This window comes from Siphateles boraxobius, unplaced genomic scaffold, assembly GCF_051911475.1.
Source record: "Siphateles boraxobius isolate OS27281-9 unplaced genomic scaffold, OSU_SipBor_1 39, whole genome shotgun sequence".
Classification (NCBI taxonomy): domain Eukaryota; kingdom Metazoa; phylum Chordata; class Actinopteri; order Cypriniformes; family Leuciscidae; genus Siphateles; species Siphateles boraxobius.
Genome location: NW_027509019.1, coordinates 3,314,566 through 3,337,169, shown reverse-complemented (window position 1 = coordinate 3,337,169; position 22,604 = coordinate 3,314,566). Strand labels below are relative to the sequence as shown.

At 42.6% G+C, this 22,604-nt stretch overlaps 1 protein-coding gene across 1 annotated transcript in view; it reads right to left on the bottom strand.

Moving 5' to 3' along the window:
* Positions 1 to 22,604, bottom strand: part of aadac (arylacetamide deacetylase) — a 42,781-nt gene that overhangs the window by 6,953 nt on the left and 13,224 nt on the right. The window contains exons 2-3 of the mRNA XM_077197336.1: positions 9,730 to 9,958; positions 8,460 to 8,529 (exon numbers count right to left, since the gene is read on the bottom strand). Of these exons, the coding sequence (XP_077053451.1) occupies positions 8,460 to 8,529; positions 9,730 to 9,958 (299 nt within the window). The remainder of the gene's footprint in view (positions 1 to 8,459; positions 8,530 to 9,729; positions 9,959 to 22,604) is intronic.

Genomic DNA, 22,604 nt, shown 5'->3' with positions numbered 1-22,604 from the left:
TAAATGGTTTAGCTCTGCAGTACTTGAGAAAGCTCTTAACCCATTATAGTCCTTCACGTCTATTGCGATCTTAAAATTCTGGCCAGTTGATAATACCTAGAATATATAAATCGACTGCTGGCGGTAGATCCTTTTCCTACTTGGCACCAAAACTTTGGAACAATCTTCCTAACATGGTCCGGGAAGCAGACGCAGTCTGTCAGTTCAAATCTAGACTAAAAACACATCTCTTTGGCTTAGCATACACATAACACATTATAGATTGCTATAATTCAATGTTAGGCTGCATAGTTTAGATCAGCCGGAACCGGGAACACTTCCCATAAATCTGGATGTACTTTGTACATCATAAGAAGGATGGCGTCTACGCTAATATTAGTCTCTCTGTTTATCCCGAGGTTTATCGCAAACCGCCGGATCCAGGCCATATCCAGATCTGAGGAAGGACCATCACATGGACACGACGACAACGCATCCCTGAAGTGCCAGCCTCATCAACACTGTGAAGGCCTCATGGACACTTCAACAAACTCATCTCCATACCGCCGTGATGACTCCGACCCCTAACCAGATGAACTGGATAAATATTGTGAAAGTTCTGATGCAATCTGATTCCTGACCTATTATGGAGCCTAAATCATAATCATACACTGTTCGTTTTTTGGCCAAACGAGGACTGGCACCCTGACTGAGCCTGGGTTCTCCCAAAGTTTTTATCTCCATTCTGTCACTTGATGGAGTTTTGGTTCTTTGCCACTGTCGCCCTTTTTTCGCCATTGGCCTTTGGCTTGCTTAGTTGGGCACATTTAACATTTAATTTTGAATAATATTAACAATTATATTACAACTTTACTTTCCTGTTATCTCTGTAAAGCTGCTTTGAAACAATTTGTATTGTAAAAAGCGCTATATAAATAAAGGTGACTTGACTTGACTTCTTCAGGCTCAATCTTAAGTTTATCAAACGACGAAAATACTTTTTGTGCGGAAACCCCCCCAAAAATAACGACTTTATTTCAACTATTAATTTCCTTCTCTCTGGGCCTCGAGTCAGTTCACTAGTGTAATAGTGTAAGCTTCTGTTGTTGTACGTCACACGCATCACACACATGACCAGTGTCGGCCAATAGTGAGCCTACGTGTGACGTAGCTCTACTACACAATCATACTAAGTTAACTGACTCGAAGAGAAGGAAGTGAATAGTTGAAATAAAGTCGTTATTTTTTTTTGTTTTTGCGCACAAAAACTATTATCGTCGCTTGATAAACTTAAGAGTGAGCCACTGTAGTCACTTGGACTATTTTAACGATGATTTAATGACTTTTCGGGGCTGGCAAGTTTCAATCCCTTAGAAGCCTATGAAGGAGTGATCCAGCTCTCAGATTTAATCAAAAATATCTTAATTTGTGTTCCGAAGATGAACGAAGGTCTTACGGGGTTGGAATAACATGAGGGTGAGTAAATACTGACATAATTTTCATTTTTGGGTGAACTATCCCTTTAACAAAGGCTTTTGAACTATGATGATTTTTTAAAATTAAATTAGAAAAATACTTAGACTTAGCAGATATCATAGCTTTATGAAAAGCACTGAGAGAGTTTTTCAGCATTTCATAAGAAACTTGTAGCTTATCACTTTTCCATTTACTTTCTACTCTTCTACATGCTCGCCTAAGAGAGCAGATGGTATCATTGACCCATGGTTCAGTCTTAGGTTTTGACTTCTTAGCTTTAAAGGAGCAGTGGTTTTTAAAACCTCAGAGCATACAGTATTAAACAGACTAAGATGTTCTTCAGCATCCAAGTCAGGTAAGGGTGACTCCAGGGACAGAGACAGACACACCTCATTAAAGGAGTTAGTAAATTCCTCATGGAAACAGGGAGAAAAGGAACGAGTCCATTGTGCAATAGATGAAATGTGCGATCTTGTAGGAGAAAGGGACATAGAAAACATTACAGGGATATGATCAGAGATCAGAGTTTTTAAAACCCCAACATCAGTAATGGAAACGCCACGAGAGAGTACCAGGTCCAAAGTATGTCCATGAGTATGTGTGGGATCTTTCACCCACTGAACCATGTTCAATGACTCAATGAGATTTAAAAACTCCATTGTTAGAGGCTTTGACTGACAGCACACATGAATATTAAAATCCCCTAGCAGAAGAATATTGCTGTAATTAGTTACACATTCGCCCATAAAAGCAGTAAATTCACTTATAAAATCTTTCACTAGGTGAGGGGAGCGATACACCAGCGATAACAAATAGGGCTGGATGATTTATCGAAAAATAATCGAAACTGAAATTCATAGCCTATAACCGACGTAATTTTACCATGTCGGTTATTTCGTTTTTTTAATCCTATTAATATTTCCGCCCACTGTGTGTTAATGTACTTCCCCCTTAAAACATATTACCGCGTGTGTAGTCACGTAACTCCGCCCCGTCCAGTCTTCGACATTGAAGCAACATGAGCCCCTTTCACACAGCGCGTTGATCCCGGGAAATTGCCAGAACAAACACCTTCTGTGTGAACATGACCCGGGATTGATGCCAGGTTGGGGACATAGTAACATTGCCGTGTTCAGTCCCGGAACGCGCGCTGTGTGAACAAAAGCCGTAATCAATGCCCTGTCGTAATGATGGCGCTAAGCCGGGATCGTTCGTCAGCGTGAAACGGTACGTATGCGCTCGTTTATGATCGAATCAGAGAAAACAAAATGCACAAGCGTGGTTTCTCGAGAGAAATCGCAGCTCATAAGCAAACTATAGACGCCGCTGGGACATGTCACGTGTCTTTACTGGTTGTGTGTGAACGCACTCTCTGATTTGGAAAAACACTGGCAGTGTGAATGAACCAAAGTCAAACGAACCCGGGTCAAATCCCGGGCCACTTTATCCGTGTATTTTCCGGAATCTCTGTGTGAAAGGGAACTCAAACACTGAGTCAACTCAGCAACAGGAGCCGCTTGTACCAAAGAAACACGCGTAAAAAAGAGAGACTGACAAACGCCCAGCAACAAGTGCCTCCACAAAGCAGGTTTCGATAACACAAGCATTTACAAATGCTACACAATGTGAAAAGGATTAGTTTTTTAGTTTTATACAAGTTATATTTTACTTTTAAGATGGCAATATTTACAATCATTTATTTTGTTTACAAAAATAACTATTTTTAAAAGTTCTTTATTTTCTACATTTTTAGGAAACTTTCTTTTTACATTACAACTTTACTTTTTTTAATAAGACGTTTTTATTTCAAGCATTGTATGCTTTGTTTGATGCAATTGTTTGAAATATTTAATAAATAAGCATCAAGCACTATCTGTGTGTGTTTCCTTATTTTAGAATCACAAAGATAGGATTATGCACTTTCATTAGCCGTGAAAATTACAGTATAAGCCTTGCCAGTGACATGATTTTTTTAAAATAATCGTTCATTAATCGTAATCGAGGTAACTTGTTCGATTAATCGCATTTATGATTTTAGCCAAAATCGTCCAGCCCTACAAAACAGATTTGTCAAAATCCAGTCATAACAGCTGTACTTCAAAGCTACTGTAGAATGTAGACGGAACAGAGTGACAGTAGCTACAAAAACTTTTTTTTTTTTTAATTACCGCTAGACCAGCTCCGCGGCCAGAAGAGCAGGGAGAGTTAAAGAATGTGCATCCTTCCGGAATCAACTCAGCAAAAGTCAAGTCAAGTCAAATATATTTATATAGCGCTTTTCACAATACAGATTGTATCAAAGCTGCTTCACAGTATCAATCAAAACAACTTAACAATGTTTGTTTATTACTGGAAAAAAAAGACATCCAAGTTTGGTAGAGCTAATCAATGGTATGATTGGTTAATTAATTTGAATATCCCCAACTGAGCAAGCCAAAGACAACAGTGGCAAGGAACCGAAAAACTCCATCCAGTGACCTAATGGTGTCCTAACACCCCATCAAATGACCCAATGGAGAAAAAAAAACCTTGGGAGAACCCAGGCTCAGTCGGGGGCCAGTTCTCCTCTGGCGTTTATGAACTAGAGGCCGAATTTACAGTAACTGTAAGATAAAAATTTATATGAATGCCTGGCTAAATAGATGCGTCTTCAGTCTAGTTTTAAACTGGGAGAGAGAGTCTGAGCTACGAACAATATCAGGAAGGCTATTCCAGAGCTTCGGGACTTAAGGACTTAAGGCGAGACACTACAGGTGAATAGGGTCATTTGTTTAAATAGCAGATATCACCATGAAACTTTGCCAGTTGATTACCTACATTAAGATGAGAAAAAAATGTATTACAAGTTTTCTGTAATTAATGTTTAAATGTTCAAATGAGACATTATCTAATTAAATATGGGCTAATTTGCATATATAAAAAAAAACGAAATCTGAGTATTGGATAAAGCCAGGTTCAAAATTCTTTTTTCATTGTGTTCACATATTAGATGGGAAAAAAAATTACAGAGGGATTTATGGATATCTACTTTTGTTATCCTGTAAATCAGAATATACTGCCAATTGCCTTAAAAAATGATTTTTGACATGTTTTTTGGAATAAAATGTTATAAAAATCAGGCTAGGAATAATATATTTACAATCCCTCTGTAAATGTCTTCATAATATAACTAGGTACAGGACTGGAAAGTTTGGTGTATATAGGTGCTACTGAAGTGGAGATTTCGGACTTGGAGTGAGAGAGGAAAGTCATTTTGAGAAAACGGGCTTTAAAGATTTTGCATCAGCCAATGAGATTGCGCATTTAGAGTAAAATCACCCCTTTTGCTTTCGCGATTGGTTGCTGATAAAAAGGAAATTACCATATTTGGATCCGACAGTATTGTACAGGAGAGAGAGAGCTTTCTAAAAGTGTGTGTGATGACAGGGTGCAGATCGCGATCGCGGAGCAGAGGGATGATTTATAACGACAACTTTTTATGAATTTATGAGAAATCTACAGACGCAAACAGACAAAGTGTAGTAAAATAAAGACCTAAATGTGTGTTTCAGCCTTTTTTTTTCACCACAAGTCTGAAAGAAGACATGTTATTGAAGACAAATATCCCAAAATCTCAAAATTGACCAGTGAAAAAAAAAAACGATGTTTTTGCCTGCCGTGTCTCGCCTTAAATCACCAACCTTCATCCAAGTCTCTGTGATGCACATAAAATTCAATGCGTGGGTAGTGAAAAAGTCATTTAAAATGAACGTCTTATTGACTAGCGACCGAGCATTAATCAGAGCCATCCTGGAAGGAGATACCGAGTCAGAGATCGCGAGAGAGAGGACTATTCAAAAAACGAAGATTCTCTAGAGTAGCTCCATCACATGAACACGGATAGGAGGGTAGCAGGGGATCGTCGAAGGAGAATCCGGGAGAATGGTCCGAAGGCAGCGAACAGGTGTATCGAGCAAACGCCAACCAGCACATCGGCCAACGCCTAGATTCCACGTCGTCATGGAGATGAAGCTGGACGCACGGCCGGCGAGTAGTGTCATTTTCAGTTTGACAGCAACCCCTCCGCGCTTGCCGCGTCTCCTGCGCCGCTTTCCGCTGGGAACCCCATGAGGCCAGCTGCACAGATATTCTGGAATATCCCAGGTAGAGTTTGGAGAGCAGGATTGTGATCCAGCCACAGAACTTTTTGACTCTGGGCTATATGTGGCCACAAAAGAGTCTTGAATATCCAGAAGTAACTGGCGATCATAAAACAGAAGCGAGTAGCAGTTTGATGCAGATAAAAACACAAATATAGCACAGAGAAGCAGAGACGCCAGACGGCGTGCCATACACCGGCACCATCTTGTCCGTCACACGGAATTGTAAATTACAAATTAATTAGAAAGAGTCAGCCATGCTACTTTATACTGGTTTTTGTTATCATATTATGCATGTAATTATTGCATTTACTGCACTTTGTTTTTACTAGTTATTAAGCAGGCCAAGTTTATTTATATAGCACATTTCATACACTATGGTAATTTCAAAGAAATTTACATTGAAGTAATTAAAATAATCAAAAGAAATGAGAACAGTTTAGTATAAAAAGGAAATAAAATACAGTGCAAACAGTCGGACGAACAGTGGCACAGTGCTCATTCAGTAAATGCACAGTTAAACTGTGTTTTGAGTCTGGATTTGAGTGTGACTGTAGGAGCACATCTGATCTCTTCTGGAAGCTGGTTCCAGCTGCGGCTGGCATAGTAGCTAAAAGCAGACTCGCCATGCTTAGAGTGAACCCTTGGTATTTCTAGCCGATGTGATCCTAATGATCTGAGTGATCTGTAGTGAGCATATCTGCAATGTATTGAGGTCCTAGGCCATTGAGTGATTTATATACCAGTAATAGTAATTTAAAATCAATCCTAAATGTAACTGGCAGCCAGTGTAAAGACCTGAGGACTGGTGTGATGTGTTCATATTTTCTGGTTCTGCTCAGAATCCTAGCAGCAGCGTTCTGTATGAGCTGCAACTGTCTTATGGTCTTTTTGGGAAGGCCAGTGAGGAGTCCATTACAATAATCCACCCTACTGGTGATGAAAGCATGAACAAATTTCTCTAAGGCCTCATCCACACTACTGTATTTTAGTTTAGAAACGGAGAATTAAAACGAATACGATCTCCGTCCACACCAGCGTTTCAGCTGCGTATTAGAATTGATCTCCGTCCACATTAAAACGAATGAAAACGCGGATCATTCTCCTACACTGGGCGTGCGCGTGCCGGTGTAAACAGGAATCAGATTGACTATTCCTCAGATTTCACCGAGGTTGATAAGTGCCGATCTGGACATTCTAAACTTTTAACACCCTTCCTCAGGAACCACAACTTCATTGATAAAATGATCCATCATGCGCTGGTTCTTCCCGGCTTAACCCAAAACCGACTTTCCATGTACGGTAGATACCGCCGCTGCACACGGGAATTGTCACAGATCGCTGGAATAATAGCTTGCCTCCGGCGCTTATAGGCAGTTATAGCATTGTAAAATGCAGAATTGACTTGCACTAACGTAACTGGTAGTCCAGGCTGTTGTATGTTTTCTTCTGTTGTATGATGACACCCATAGAGCCGAGCGTGAGCCTCTGCGTCATCGTTTCTAAAGTCCTCCGTTTTGAGCCGTCTTCACTAAAACGCCCTCCGGAGATTCACAACGCAAAACGGGGTCGGCAGCGTTTCTAAACTTCTCCGTTTTAGGTCTTCGTTTTTGCCGTTTTAGTCTGGATGGGAGGTGCAAACGTAGCAAAAGGTCTGCGTTTCTAAACTAAAACGTAGTAGTGTGGATGGGGCCTAGGTCTTGTCTGTAAACAAAGCATCTAATTGTTTACTCCAACATTTCTAACAGGAACTGTAGAGTTGCATTTGTTTCAATTATATCTTACACAAAGGATATCTTACAGGATTAAAGAGTATTATTTTACAAATAATTACATTAGTAAAAAAAAAATTACAGTGAAATCAATGCATGCTGGGTCATTTACATACAAATGACTTTAAATCAACAGCAGAATGAAGCTGACATCACATTAATTTACTGCTCTTGTTTTATTGTGATTTCACATTATAATGTTGTCGTTAATCATGCCACTCTTATAAATCTATTCTTTACCACTGTAATTGTTTTGAAGTCACCATAATGTTGATTAGTGTTCCATTTGCTTGGGACCTCAGTATGCATGTTCAAATTAATTTTGGGGTTGAGGGAACAACAGTTATCATGGTAAATACACAATACTAACACAAACGGTTACTGAAACATATAGACACTGCTCCTGATGAATAGAATAAACATCATGCTGTACCTGCATGCATATCCTTCGCAACTAACATACGAAGTACAATGTTGTTGTTTCTTTTACTGCAAACTCCGTGGCCCACTCAAAACGGTCTTGTGACCCACCAGTTGAGAAACACTGATAAACACTATAGTGGTGCCACTCTCTAAGCTGATATCTTCCAATAGTAGAAGATACCCAAGCTTCTATGGTCTATAACAAGGGAAGTCCCGGCCTTTACAACCTTCCTCCCTTCCTTGGAACTGAGAAAAATCTTTAGGGCATGTCTGACATGCTGAGAACTGTCTGCTGAGGGTTTCATAAAGAGGGCAGAATGTATGTCACTGATGTCTTTTTCTGGAAAGCATAACGTATAAAAATTATAGGTATTGGAAATAGAACAGTTATCCGATCTGAAAGGAAACCAGCTTGTGGAAAAGTAGTGGCCCTCCCATCACTGTTGAGAAGAATACATGATGGTTTCAACTAATGTTGCTGAAAATAACCATTTGTTGGCCATCATATTTTTTGCATATTCATATAAAGCTACTAAAAGGACCTGCTTAAAAAAAAGGAAATTTGAAGGAATTCTATTACGAAATATTACTATTTTATTACAAACTGGGTTACAGATGATATTTATTGAGTTGAGGATTTAGTGGCTGTAATATAACATTAGATACTTACTCTACAGATACAATAACTGCGTTGAGTTCTGTAACCATGTGCCTGGCTAGGAGATCATATGGGCCCATACCTATGGTGAGAAAGAAAAAAACTTTTTGACTTTTATTTAACTAAGCAGGTGAAGTAGTACCCAGGGATTAAAGCAAATATCTTCTGGATGTTAACCTTTTCCAGGCTAGGTCATATTCCTTTATCCATCACTTTATTTTAATATACGAGATCAATAGCATTTTAATAGATGTTTTAGAGCAGCTTTTCTACAGGTTGTGCGGTTTTAAAGCGGATTTTAATTTATGAAATACAACTGATATTGCATTATTTTACACAATTTCTTAGTTATACAAATAATCAACAGTTAGATTGTGTTTACGCATTACAAAAGCAAGATTTCACATTGATTATCTTAGCAGCATGAAAAACAAAAGTCATTCAAACTGTAAATAAATTGTATAATGAAGAGAAAGGAATGTTTTCATCACTGAAGTAGTTAATGACAGTGTAACATCTCTGGTCATTCCTGTGTTTTCATTGTGCTTTTAGGGTACGTTTACACGACAAAGATCTGCTTAAAAATGCATAAGGATGACACCATTGTCAAAACGGTCTCCACTCACACAGATCCACGAAAGCAACTAAAAAAGCTGTATTCTGCTGCCAGGCCATTAGATGGTGATGAAACACTATAGACTGAACACGTAATACACATGTGCATGACGTCATTGTCTTCAGAGTTTTGCATTTTTGTTGTTTACATGGAGACCGTTTTCAAAAACTTGCACTTTGAAACCCACATTTAAAGCTTTGTGTTTTCAGGTTCCCTAAACGCTCTTGTCATGTAAATGAACGGCCAAAACGCTTAAAATGTTTTACGTATTTAGTAGAAATCATTGTCGTGTAAACAGGCCCCTAGTTCTGCCTTAGTTCCCCTGTTGTTAATTTGTTAATTCGTCTCCACCTGTTCAATAATTATTTCATCAAGTTTCTTTGTTAGCTCCATGTATTTAGTGCCTGTGTTCTTACCTCAGTCTCATTCTCGTCAATGTATATAAGGTTTTTCCCCTGCATTTATAATGAGTATTTGATATTAAACTTAATTTCTGACTCTGATCTGCGCTGATCTCATACAATCCAAGACATATGTCGCCTCAACAGGATAACTTTAAATCCCTGAGTACTTAAATGACTTGAATAGAAATACATTTACCTTACTCTTAAGATATGAAAGCTAAAACATTCCATTATACAAGAGTGTGTGGTTAATAATACTCACGGGAGCTGCCAAGACACCATCCACCTCCATGCAGGTAAATGATGGCTCTTCTCAGCTCTCCAGTTTCTTCTTGCTGGGTGGGCTGATACACAATCACCTCTACACCATCAAACATCTCATCTTCCACTTGCACCCTCTCATCTGACACAGTTACTACTCGCTCTGCAAAGGTGATGAACATCATAACTCTCCAAAAGTCCAGAAGTCCCACCTGCTCACTAAGTTCTGCCTGTGAAGACAGAAAAAATAAAAATGCATTGAAATGTCAGTGTTTGGGTTATTTATAGCTTGCCACATGATGCATGGCTGTATTTTCCCACAAAGGTTATGTGCAAGCCAGACGCATGGTTGATCAGCTGAGATCATCTCACTAATAGCCAGAACACCCTAAACCTTTGGTTCAATGCACAACAGCCCTTTGTTAAGCTATTTAATGTTAAATGTTACTCCAGCATGTTCACAGAAGTCTTTGATGTAGAATTTGAGTCAAAATCTCTTGTCACTAGTCCAAGTCAAGTCTCAAAGATACCATTTGTTTTGGAATATTGTAGTATTTATTATTAATGATGTATCCATGCACATCATTTATTTAATTTTAATTAATTTTCCCTACTAGTCTTTAATCAAAATAACTTTCCTTTTCTTGTGCAGCGACATCTCTTCTCTTCTCTGATGACGAGGGCGGGGCAACCTGTCCCTCACATGATATTCACCAATAGCAAACCACAACCATCCACAATAGCAAACCACAACCATCAAACCAAATCTTTATGGATACAAGTTCCACCAACATTTTTTCTGGTTTCAGAAGCGTTTCACTCAGATTTATGTCACAATAGGGAAGAGAAGAATATTGCAACTTCCATTTAATGCCAACTTAAAATCTCTTCAAGTAAAAGTTTTACTGGTTAGTATTATAAACCATGTTGGGACTCCAATGTCTGTGGATCACCCTAAGTGTACGTTTACACGACAACGATGTGCAAAAAAATTCTCTTTATACAGATGACGTTATCAAAATGATCCACATTTACACGGATCTGTGAAAACGACTAATAACGCTGTATTATGCAGGCCAGACAAGTAGTTGGCGATGTCACTTCGTAACCGCACACATATGCATTCTTTTTCTACAGTATTATTTTGTCTTCTGGGTAATTTTCTTCGTCACAAAGCCAGAAACATTTACTGTAATCCCAATTTTAGTATGTTCTCCTCTGATATAAAGTCCCTTTTTACTTCCTTTAAGAAAATGTCATATCCTTTGAACACAAAGGCTGTGAAAACATATCATCCTTGAGTCTGTTGTAAGGAACCTTTCATTTTTCATGATGACAACATTTTATATTTGTTGATTTGTGTAATTCTTATAACCACTTGTAAAGATGTCCGTATGCCGTAATGTCCGTAATGTTTTTGTTTTAAGATTAAATCACATGAATTAAAAAAGATGTGCATGGACATATATTTTATAATAAACATAGCAATATTCCAAAAAATATGAACTGCATAGTGACTTCAAGTGAAATTTAAGTCACAGCAGTGATACATTCTGTGGCGAGGGGGGCGTGGTTCCATGAGGTCTGTAACAGGAGAGAGAGAAAGGAGACGAGCGGTGCGTAAGTAGGTCAAGTGCAAATGACGAACACCTGTGTCTTGTTGCAGTAATTGGCGTGGAGAGACTGGATGTGCAGTCTCTGTCGATTTCGCCGTTTGTGGACGTCATCAGTTCGCTCGCGAGTCTTCACCATGAAGACCGCGAGCTGTTCCGGAACCATCTTGACCGGGAGGTGCGGGCCAGTCCAACTGCCCCCACTCACGTGCCTCTCAACCAAATGGGACAACACGATCACCCAGAGGCTTTCCTGGACCTGTTTGACAGGTCCACTGAGGCCTGTGGGTGAGCAACGGGGGACTGGTCATTGCGGCTGATTCCTCTGCTCTCCGGAGAGGCACAGATGGCACAACAATTACCAGTCCAGAACCTCCTAGTCTTTGAAGACCTGAAGCGCGTCATCCTGCAGCGGGTCGGCTGAAGTCCAGAACAGCATCGACAGAGGTTCAGATCACTGGACCTCGGAGAAAACGGCCGATGTGATGGCGTAACAGCTCTGGGACTCCTGCTGCAAATGGCTAATGGCCGGGGAAGCAACGTCGAGGAGGTCATCAACAACGTGGTGCTGGAGCAGTTTGTGGTGTGGCTTCCAAAGAAGACCGCGCAGTGGGCCTAGTGCCACAGTCCGACGTCCAGCTTTTCTTTCTCTCTCTCTCTTCCCCTGTGTTTTTCCCCACTCCTTCCCCTTCTAAACCTGTCCCACTCCCTAGGGCCCGAGGGGGTTTCACGCCCCGCCCGACACCTCGATGGAGGAGTCGGCCAACGGCGGAACTGACAGCGGGTCCCACAGCGCCGCCCAGGGGGGTGGGCCTGACAACCAGCACCGCTAGGTGGACCGATCGGTGTCCAGTGATGGAGGTGGGGACACTGATCCAGGTCCCGGACACTCCGCAGGCCGCCTCCGATCAAGCTGGCCTGTATCAGATACCTGTGAGTATCAAAGGGAATACGTATCAGGCTTTGGTGGATTCAGGATTTGACCAAACCTCCATTCATCAAAGCCTGATTCATCTGGAGGCATTGGATAAGAGCCGCATGGTTAAAGTTTGGTACACAGGGATGTGGTGAATTACTCCCCTTAATCTCGGTGGCTATTCAATTTCTGGGGCCAGAAGCATAATAATAGAGGTGGCGGTTAGCCCGCACCTCCGTCATCCGCTAATTTTGTGGACAAATTGGCCAGGTTTTAGTATCTTATTGGGATATTTATGTGCGGATGTCTCTTGGAAGGAAGGGGAGCGGGGGAAGGGGGCGGTCAGTCAGGTGGGAGAAGCTGAGCCGGGACCAATGGGTGATGAGCCAGGTTGAACGGAGTGCTCTTGAAAGGAGAATCCTCTCAGAGTGCAATGATTTACCTCTGGAACAGTCCCAGGACGAAACGCTCAAACATGCCTTTAATTGTGCCTATTGGAGCGCTCAGCCGGATAACAGGGAGATAACAAAGGCTACTCGGGCTGAATTATTCAAAAACTGATGAGCTTGCATATGAAAGTAGAGTGAAGTTTGAAGCAGGAAACCGCTGCAGTCCTCCGCCTCTCCGGTGAATGTCGCTGGTCGGGCCATGGGACTCGCAGAGGCAGCTGACGAAGCAGTGGATGTTTGCGGAAGTGAACGCTGAAGTGCGGAGTGAAGGATATCTTCGGGAATGGTGGGTGGATTAGAAGGTGGAGAATGAAGTAGAGACTGGCGAACAGCTTGAACGAGTTCCGCGAATGAATCGCGTGATGGATTCTCCTCAGGCTCCACTGGGTTCTGCATGTTCGGTCTGGTCTTCTGTCACTGATGGAACAGGAGTCAGACTGGTGGTAAGTGAATATTGTTTATTAACAGGTTTTGCAGAAGCAGACGGAGATATGGTGAGTATGCAAACAGATGATAATCAGTTGGTAACTTAGCTGAAGGATAATAAGATCCTCTGTTGCAGATGCAGTATGCAGATAACATGGACGGATGCAGGCAGATGATGGTACTTGAAGGCAAGGGGTTAAAGAGAGTCCAACGGGAGACAGGTAAGTAGCGGGTAAGTTGCAGGTGAGTCTGAATGTCATGTATAGACGAGACCAGACAATGAGTGTGTGAAGGGGAGCTGAATATAAAGGGAGGTGTAATGATGATGTGCAAGTGATGGTGAGTCTGAGGGCCCTATCTTGCACCCAGCGCAATTGACTTTGTACACCGACCCATGTATCATTCGTATTTTGCACCCGCGCAAAGCGGACTTTTCCCTCCACAGACACACGCCGGCAAACTAGGGAATGAGAGGAGGCGTGTTCTGGCGCAAACAATCCCTGATGATATTTTGCATTTCCAGAAAACAATTGCGCCACTGACCAGAAAAAAAAGTAGTCTAAAGTCAGTGGCGCGTTGCGCGTACATTCAGATGCTATTTTAAGCGCGCATGCTTGGCCATAATACAGAGTGTGAACAACACGCATACACTGTAGATGATTCTCTCATCTACACAGATGCATTTTCCTTTTTGCAAATGATACATTATTATAATGAAAAATATTAAAACACGAGGGAAAACATTGTTGTGTCCATGACGATAGGAAAAATAGGCATAAAGCTTACACATTTACCCAAATTATTTATATGCATGTTTAACCGAAGCCAATTTGGGTGGGTTTGTCCCATCCCCAATGTCACAGTGTTGGGTTTGTGTTCCCCTGATGTCCACTAGATGTCCTCCTTTCCCACGGTGTCCTTCACTTATGAACTACATTTCCCACGATCCTTTGTCTCATCATTGCACTCAGCTGTTCCTTATCACTGATCATTGCACTCAGCCAATTCCCCATTATCATTGTCGATTCCCTGTGTATATAACCCTGTCTGTTTCAGTATGTGTCACGGAGTCCTTGTTATTGTCCCCACACTTCTGTTTACTGTTCGAGTCGGTTCCTTGTGTATGTCTTCTTGTTATTGGATTGCCTTTTCTGGATTTTGACCTTTGCCTGGACTGTTGTGAGTACGGATTACCCTTTAAATAAAGACCGCTATTGGATCACTGAATTCCTTGTGTGTGCTTGTCGTGACAGAAGGACTCCGTCGTCACAAGATCCAGCGGTATGTTTCTAAATATCTCTTCCCCAGCCACCGAGCGGGAGAGAAGGGAATTTTTTAAGGGGACCCGATTAGTCAAGTTTCGCGGGACCCGTGGAGGTCGCAGTGGAGGAGGTGGTCGAGAGCCTGTTCACGTCCCGTCTGCCCAGTCAGAGAATGTTCACGTTCCGTCTGCCCAGTCAGAGACTGTTCACGTTCCGTCTGCCCAGCGAGAGACTGTTCACGTTCCGTCCGCCTTCCTCGACCTGGACTATCTGGAGCGTCTGGCTCGAATCCTGGACATGCCCGTGTCTGCTGTTCCAGAGCCGAAACCAGTGTCTGCTGTTCCAGAGCCGGAGCCGGAGGCAGAGCCAATGGCCGTTCCAGAGCCGGAGGCAGAGCCAATAGCCGTTCCAGAGCCGGAGGCAGAGCCAATGGCCGTTCCAGAGCCGGAGGCAGAACCATTGCCGGTTCCAGAGCCGGAGGCAGAACCATTGCCGGTTCCAGAGCCGGAGGCAGAACCATTGCCGGTTCCAGAGCCGGAGGCAGAGCCATTGCCGGTTCCAGAGCCGGAGGCAGAGCCATTGCCGGTTCCAGAGCCGGAGGCAGAGCCATTGCCGGTTCCAGAGCCGGAGGCAGAGCCATTGCCGGTTCCAGAGCCGGAGGCAGAGCCAGTATCCGTTCCAGAGCCCGAGGCAGAGCCAGTGCCGTCTGCCTTCTTGGATCTGGACTATCTGGAGCGTCTGGTTCGGATCCTGGACATGCCCATGTCTGCTGTTCCAGAGCCGGAGCTAGTGTCTGCTGTTCCAGAGCCGGAGGCAAAGCCATTGCCCGTTCCAGAGCCGGAGGCAGAGCCAATGCCTGTTCCAGAGCCAATGCCTGTTCCAGAGCCTATGCCTGTTCCAGAGCCGGAGGCAGAGCCAATGCTTGTTCCAGAGCCTATGCCTGTTCCAGAGCCGGAGGCTGAGCCAATGCCTATTCCAGAGCCGGAGGCTGAGCCAATGCCTGTTCCAGAGCCAGTGCCTGTTCCAGAGCCAGTGCCTGTTCCAGAGCTAGAGCCAGTTCCAGAGCCAGTGTTTGTTTCTGTGGTTGTGTCTGTTTTAGTGACTATTACAGTTCTTGTGGCTGTTCCTGAGCCGGTGTCTGCTGTTCCTGAGCCGGTGTCTGCTGTTCCTGAGCCGGTGTCTGCTGTTACTGAGCCGGTGTCTGCTGTTCCTGAGCCGGTGTCTGCTGTTCCTGAGCCGGTGTCTGCTGTTCCTGAGCCGGTGTCTGCTGTTCCTGAGCCGGTGTCTGCTCCGCCCTGACCGCCCGAGGGGTCTTCGCCGCCCTGGCCGCCCGAGGGGTCTTCGCCGCCCTGGCCGCCCGAGGGGTCATCGTCGCCCTGGCCCCCCGAGAGGTCTTCTTCGCCCTGGCCGCCAGATGGACTTTGCGTCTCGCCCTGGCCTCCAGATGAACTGTGCGTTTCGCCCTGGCATCCCGATAGACTTTGTGTTTCCCCCTGGATGCCCGATAGATTTTTTGTTTTGCCCTGGTCCCCGGTTAAACCCTCACCCCTTGTTCCTGTCTCCCTTCATGGACCTGGCCCACCTTCCCTCCCCCTGATCCTCCACCGTTCCACCTCCCTCCTGAACCTCTTGTATTGTATTGTGTTGTGTTTTCTGTGTTTTTTGTTGTTGTCATGGAGTGTCTGGTAGCCGCTCCGTAGAGGGGGGGTTATGTCACAGTGTTGGGTTTGTGTTCCCCTGATGTCCACTAGATGTCCTCCTTTCCCACGGTGTCCTTCACTTATGAACTACATTTCCCACAATCCTTTGTCTCATCATTGCACTCAGCTGTTCCTTATCACTGATCATTGCACTCAGCCAATTCCCCATTATCATTGTCGATTCCCTGTGTATATAACCCTGTCTGTTTCAGTATGTGTCACGGAGTCCTTGTTATTGTCCCCACACTTCCGTTTACTGTTCGAGTCGGTTCCTTGTGTATGTCTTCTTGTTATTGGATTGCCTTTTCTGGATTTTGACCTTTGCCTGGACTGTTGTGAGTACGGATTACCCTTTAAATAAAGACCGCTATTGGATCACTGAATTCCTTGTGTGTGCTTGTCGTGACACCCAATGTCACTTCTCTTTCTTTTACGGCCCAGACGAGAACATTGATCTCCTCGGCTGAGAACCAATTCTGCAGCGTGCCTGGTAAATGCGCCGTTATAATAGTATTGCGCCATGGAACAAGAGCACCTTGTTCATCATGCTCTTAAAGGGAATGTGATATAAAGCTCTAATTGGTTTGTTTACAGTTACGCCCAAACCACACCTATGAATAATGAAGCTACTTCAGACCAACCCCTTTTACTGTGCGTTCACACCGGACGCGAATAGCGCGTCAAATTCGCGTCTACCGCGTCTAGTTTGACGCTTGACCACTTTGTGTTAATTGGTGTGTCAAGAGTGAAACTGACGCGCGTAAAAACAAAAGTTTGAAGTGAAATTAATCGAAACCCGTTGGCGGCCATCTTTTTTATGTTGATCGAGCATTCATCGGAGAGTCACCCCTCTGTATTTGCTCTGGAGAGCAGAACGGCGGCGTAGGGGTAATCGTCGCCGTATTTGTGTCCATCAGATCCTTCGAAGGCAAACCCAGTGTGGCGAGTTTCACCATTGGCTCGCTCCAGGAGCTGCGCCTGGTTGACAGCGGCTTTCAGCGGTACTTCTGCCTGTCCCACGCCCAGCTTGATGACCTGTTGTCCCGCATCGGAGCGAGGATCACCCTCGCCCTCATCCACCTAATCTGTCATTTATTTTTGTTTTGATGATAACTGGAGCCAGCCTCCAAAAGTGATTAATCTGTCCTGTGATTTTTCTCTCTCTCTCGAACAACACTGTCCAGACACGAACTTATGCAGTCTTTTTTACATTATAATAATATTTCATATATCTAGATATGGAATAAATAGCATTCAATACAAAATGAATATGTCTCATATATTGAAATCAAGTTTTATGTGATAAAATATTTCCTTTGTTGTGCATTAAAACCAGTCATATTACAAAATAATTTATTGAAGCATCCAGATACTTCACCACGTGACAGCAGCAAGCTAGGCTCCTGATTGGTTAACGCGGCGCGAATTGACGCAGATTCAGATTTTTCAACTCGGGCGGCAGACGCGAATTCGCGTCAAACGCGTATTAGCACAAATAGCACTAACTAAATCATTCGCGCGTAACACGCTTAACGTGCCATACGCTCAATTCGCGCCATTCTACCGCGCCGCGCTCTACGCCTCATTTGCGCCGCAGGAATTTTTTACGCGGGTAACGCGTCTTTGCATTGACTTAACATTGAAATCACTCGCGCCTGACGCGCTATTCGCGTCCGGTGTGAACGCACCATTAGATTTGCGTCGAGCGCAAGAGTCATATATCCTGCCGGTTAAATAGCAACAGAGCCGAGATCCGCCCACAAAGTAACTTGCGCTTTGCGCTTGACACTTGCGTTTTAGATCGTTAAAATAGGCCCCTGAATGTCATGTATAGACGAGACCAGACAATAAGTGTGTGAAGAAGAGCTGAATATAAAGGTAGGTGTAATGATGATGTGCAAGTGATGGTGATCAGTACCCCGGTGATAATGTACGAGTGGGAGGAGTGAGTGAATGAGTGGGAGGAGTGGATGAAGCTGGTGGAATCCTGACAGCATTATTGTCTGCTGTAATTAAAACGTCATATGCTTAGAATAATTCAAATAAATTTGTATTTAATTTAATATAATAATTTAATATAGGACAATAAAGTTCTATTCATGTAAATCTCTCCTTTTTTATTTTTATTTTTTTATTTACTCATTTAGCTGACGCTTTTATCCAAAGCGACTTACAATTGCTATATTTCAGAGGTCGCACGCCTCTGGAGCAACTAGGGGTTAAGTGTCTTGCTCAGGGAGACATTGGTGTCTCACAGTGGATTTGAATCCGGGTCTCTCACACCAAAGGCATGTGTCTTATCCACTGCGCCATCACCACCTTATCCACTGCGCCATCACCACCACCACCTCCTTTTTTTAATAGGAAGCTAGACGCGCATACGCTAGCCTATTTGAAATGGTTTTCTGTCTTGCATTTTCTCTCAAAAGGATGTTATTTTAAAAATATAGAAATTAGCGGAAAAAGGTTAATGCAGCCTCTTATTTACACAAGGTTAAAATAAACCTTTTTGGTTGATATTTTTAATGTTGTGTATAATAGTCAACATATTTAAAAATTGTATCATAAATTTGCGCCACAATAACTCCCCATATTAAATGTTTGTGTTTTTGTACTCTCTCTCCTTTTTGATCGCTGAGGTGGAGCGGTGATGAAATATTGTTCGTGTAAATACTTTACAGCATTTTAGTAATAAAAGTGTACATTTTTCAAATGAATGCAAATTATAGTGAAACGGTCTGGTAATTTCGGCCGGGGATTTTTACGTGGGTGGTGGGAGAAAAACACAGACATTCTGGATTCGGACGGCAATGAAATCACAGAAACAATTACCTTCCAAATAGGGCTTTTATCTGGTATTGTTTGTGCATGGCACACTGTTTCCAGTTGTTGGCTTATGTTTAATAAAGACTGTTGTTAATTGTACCTTCATCATCATTGGACTTAAAACATAACAGTGTTGTTATTTAATTTACAACTAATATTTTTTTTGCAAATGTAAGGTAAAGATTTTTGCACAACAAACATGGCACGAAAAGGAAAACTATTCACTGTTTTTTTTTGTCCTTCCACACCAAACGCAAAATAAACAAGGATTAGGGTGAAAGAAATGCAAGTTCTTATTCAGTCAGTCTTTCGACGTTAGGTCGATACTGACGTGATCGGGTCTTGTATAGGTGCCCAATCACCTACAAGTGGTAACTTAATGAGCCAATGGACATTGGCCAGTGAGATTTGCATGCAAAATCACACCCACTGGTGTGAAGGTGCAGTGGTGTGTGCATTCAGTGTATCATTCGTCCCTGGGCGCTTCAGTTTGTAGAGCAACACAGGCAGTCAGCGTCTTCAAGATATCTTTCTGTCCATGTGTTTCTGGATGCGGTTGTTTCCTGATCTCATCTGACAGCCATAATCGCTGTCTCTCTTGCCTGGGCAAACAGCATACTGAGAGAGCGTTTGTGGAGGGGGCATGCTCTCACTGCGAGAGCATGTCCATGTGAATGGCATCTCAAAATGGTCAGCTTTGATTGATTGTCTTAACGAAATAAAGTTGTGGATGGCATCAAATTTTCTTCAGTTGAACGAATCTAAGTTCGAAGTGCTGATTCTTGGTCCAACAAAGTCAGTAAATCAAGATTGCTCTTGACTTGGGCCCTTTGGCATCGAATGTTAACACTCAAGTGAGGAACCTTGGAGTGATTTTTGATTCTGAAATGAAATTTGATAATTAAGTAAATGCGGTGGTCAAGGGAAGCTTTTTTCAGTTGAGGGGCATTGCCAAATTAAAAGGCGTCCTGTCTTCCAAAGATATGGAAACTGTGATTCATGCATTCATCACGTCCAGATTAGATTACTGTAATTCTCTGTATTTGGGGCTGCCTAAAAAGCTCCTTTCACGGCTGCAACTGGTGCAGAATGCTGCGGCAAGATTGTTGACTGGCACCAGGAAATGGTCCAGCATCTCTCCGGTGTTGGCTTCTTTGCATTGGCTTCCCGTCGAGTATAGAGTGCAATTCAAGGTCCTTTTGATGGTTTTTAAAGGTCTACATGGGCTCGCCCCTGTATATATTTCGAGTTTGTTACAGAAGCATGTTGCGGCTAGACCACTTAGATCTTCGCAAAGTTTTACTTTAAATGTACCAAGAGCTCGGTTAAAAACCAAGGGAGATCGGTCTTTGGAGGTAGCAGCACCGCGTCTTTGGAATACTCTACCTTTACACATTAGATCATGTGATTCCATCGAGTGTTTTAAGTCTAGGTTAAAGACCTATCTCTTCTGGGCTGCTTTTAACTGTTCTTAGTTATATGTGTTTTTTTTTGTTTTTTTTAAGGTGTATTTATCTAATTGCTTTGTACAGTTGGGCCTGTCAAGCACTTTGGTCAACTCGTGTTGTTTTTAAATGTGCTTTAGAAATAAATATGATATGATATATGATATATGTAGGCATTGCTGCCGCGACTTAATACATTCAATACAGAGGCACGAGTCCCCTCTGCTGCTACCCAACCCCCTGCCACTTCTCGTAGTAGAGCCATTAGTCTAGGTAGCACTCTGGGAGATCTGAGGGTTACAGTGGGAGCTTCTTCATTGGGAACTCCACACGAAACTCCCACCCCTCTAGCGCGTCATGTGCCGTTGAGTTGCCGAATGTTGTTACAGGTCCCTCACGTCAGGTACCCTTGAATCTCATTTGGCGCCCTGGATGTCGATTGCTGCATCGGAGAGTGGGCTTTTGTCCTCTGAAGAGGATGATGAAGCGCAGCTGCCACTAGGCTGAACGATTAATCAGAATCAAAATCACGATTTTAAACGTTGCGATGTGGATGCGATATGAAAAATATGACTTTTTGGTGTGGTTGGCAGTCTTGCTAACCAATTGAGTGAGCGCAGCTCCGTTCTCCCCAATCAGCACTTCTTTTGCCAACTGCGTATACGGACAGACTTGCATAACCACTGTTAATGCAGCAAACATTGTCAAAGCTGTGGTGTTAAACCAATGGACCAGACTTCAGTGTTTTGGCCAAAGGCTGCATCTTGCCATTGGTAACTAGTAATGTAACATAATAACATTTTACATTAAGGTCTCATTTGTTAACATTGTGTAATGTATTAACTAAGATGACCTAACCATGCGCAATACATTTGTTACTGTATTTATTAATCTTTGTTAACTTTAGTTACAACTGTTCATTGTTTGTTATTGTTAGTTCACAGTGCATTAACTAATGTGAACAAATAATTTTTTTATTTAAATGTATGATTTTAATAATATATTAGTAAATGTTGAAATGAACATTATTAACAAAGATTAATAAATGCTGTAGAAGTGCAGTTCATTATTAGTTGATGTTGTTAACTACTGTAACCTTATTGTAGTGTTACCAATATCTTTAATTTCCTTTTGTCTTTTAGATGTTATTGTTTGAATATAATCACTTTGAGACAAATTGTTTGTATAACTTAATTATCTGCTTTTTTGCAGAAAATGCTTTGAAGGATGATGCAAGGGTAAAACGGGCAACAGGAGTTTGTAAGCAGCTGCTTGGCCATTTTTCACACAGCTAGAAAAAGAAAAATGCACTGAGTGAGGAACAAAAACATTTTAATCTGCCAGAGCATTCCTTAATCACAGAGTGCTCAAGAAGATGATTGAGAGGGTATTGGAGCAGAGCCAGGCCTGGTCTCAGGTTCTGTCTGGCAATGCGTCACTTTCTGCCTAACTGGAAGGACACAGAGGTCCTCGAGTCTATCAATGCCCTACATCCTCTCCAGGACTTTACAGATGCCCTCTCTGGTGAATCATATGTCGGCGTATCCTACCTGAAGTCAGTCTTGCCTGTCCTGAAAACAGCAAACCTGGCTGAAAAGGACCATGACACCGATCTAACAAAGGCCATAAAGTCAAGGGCCCTAGGCCATATGGAGGACAAATATAGTTACCACACAGGAGCTTCTTGATGTAGCTTCATTCCTTGATCCACGATTCAAACTGGACTACACAAGAGAAGAGAATATTTCAGACATCAGAGCAAGAGTCAAGTTCAAAATGGAACAGGAGGCACAAAAGGTAACTTGTTTTGATTTTATGTGCATCAATATGTGCAACAGCAATAGAATATGATAAATTAATGCTATAAGAGAAAATAACAAAAGAGTAGCAGATGACAACATCTAAATACACTACATACAATTTTTTATAATAGCTTGTTATAATACATGCAATCTTAGCCATTTTGTTTTATTACATCGACAGGCAATTTTTAAATGCTAACATAAAAATGCCCAATTGCTCAAAGTTACATTAGATTGAAAAGTGAGGTCTCTGTTTTTCAGGAGAAGAGGGCTCGTTTCAGCACCACAAGTGGCGTGCATCAAAGTGCAGCTGAGGCAGAACCATCAACATCCACAGTGAAAAAGGAAAAGCGATCACTGGGCAGCTTCTTTAAGAGCACTGATGTGCCCCCTGCTTCATCTGTGCAGTTGGAGGACACCATGGAAGCGGAGCTAAA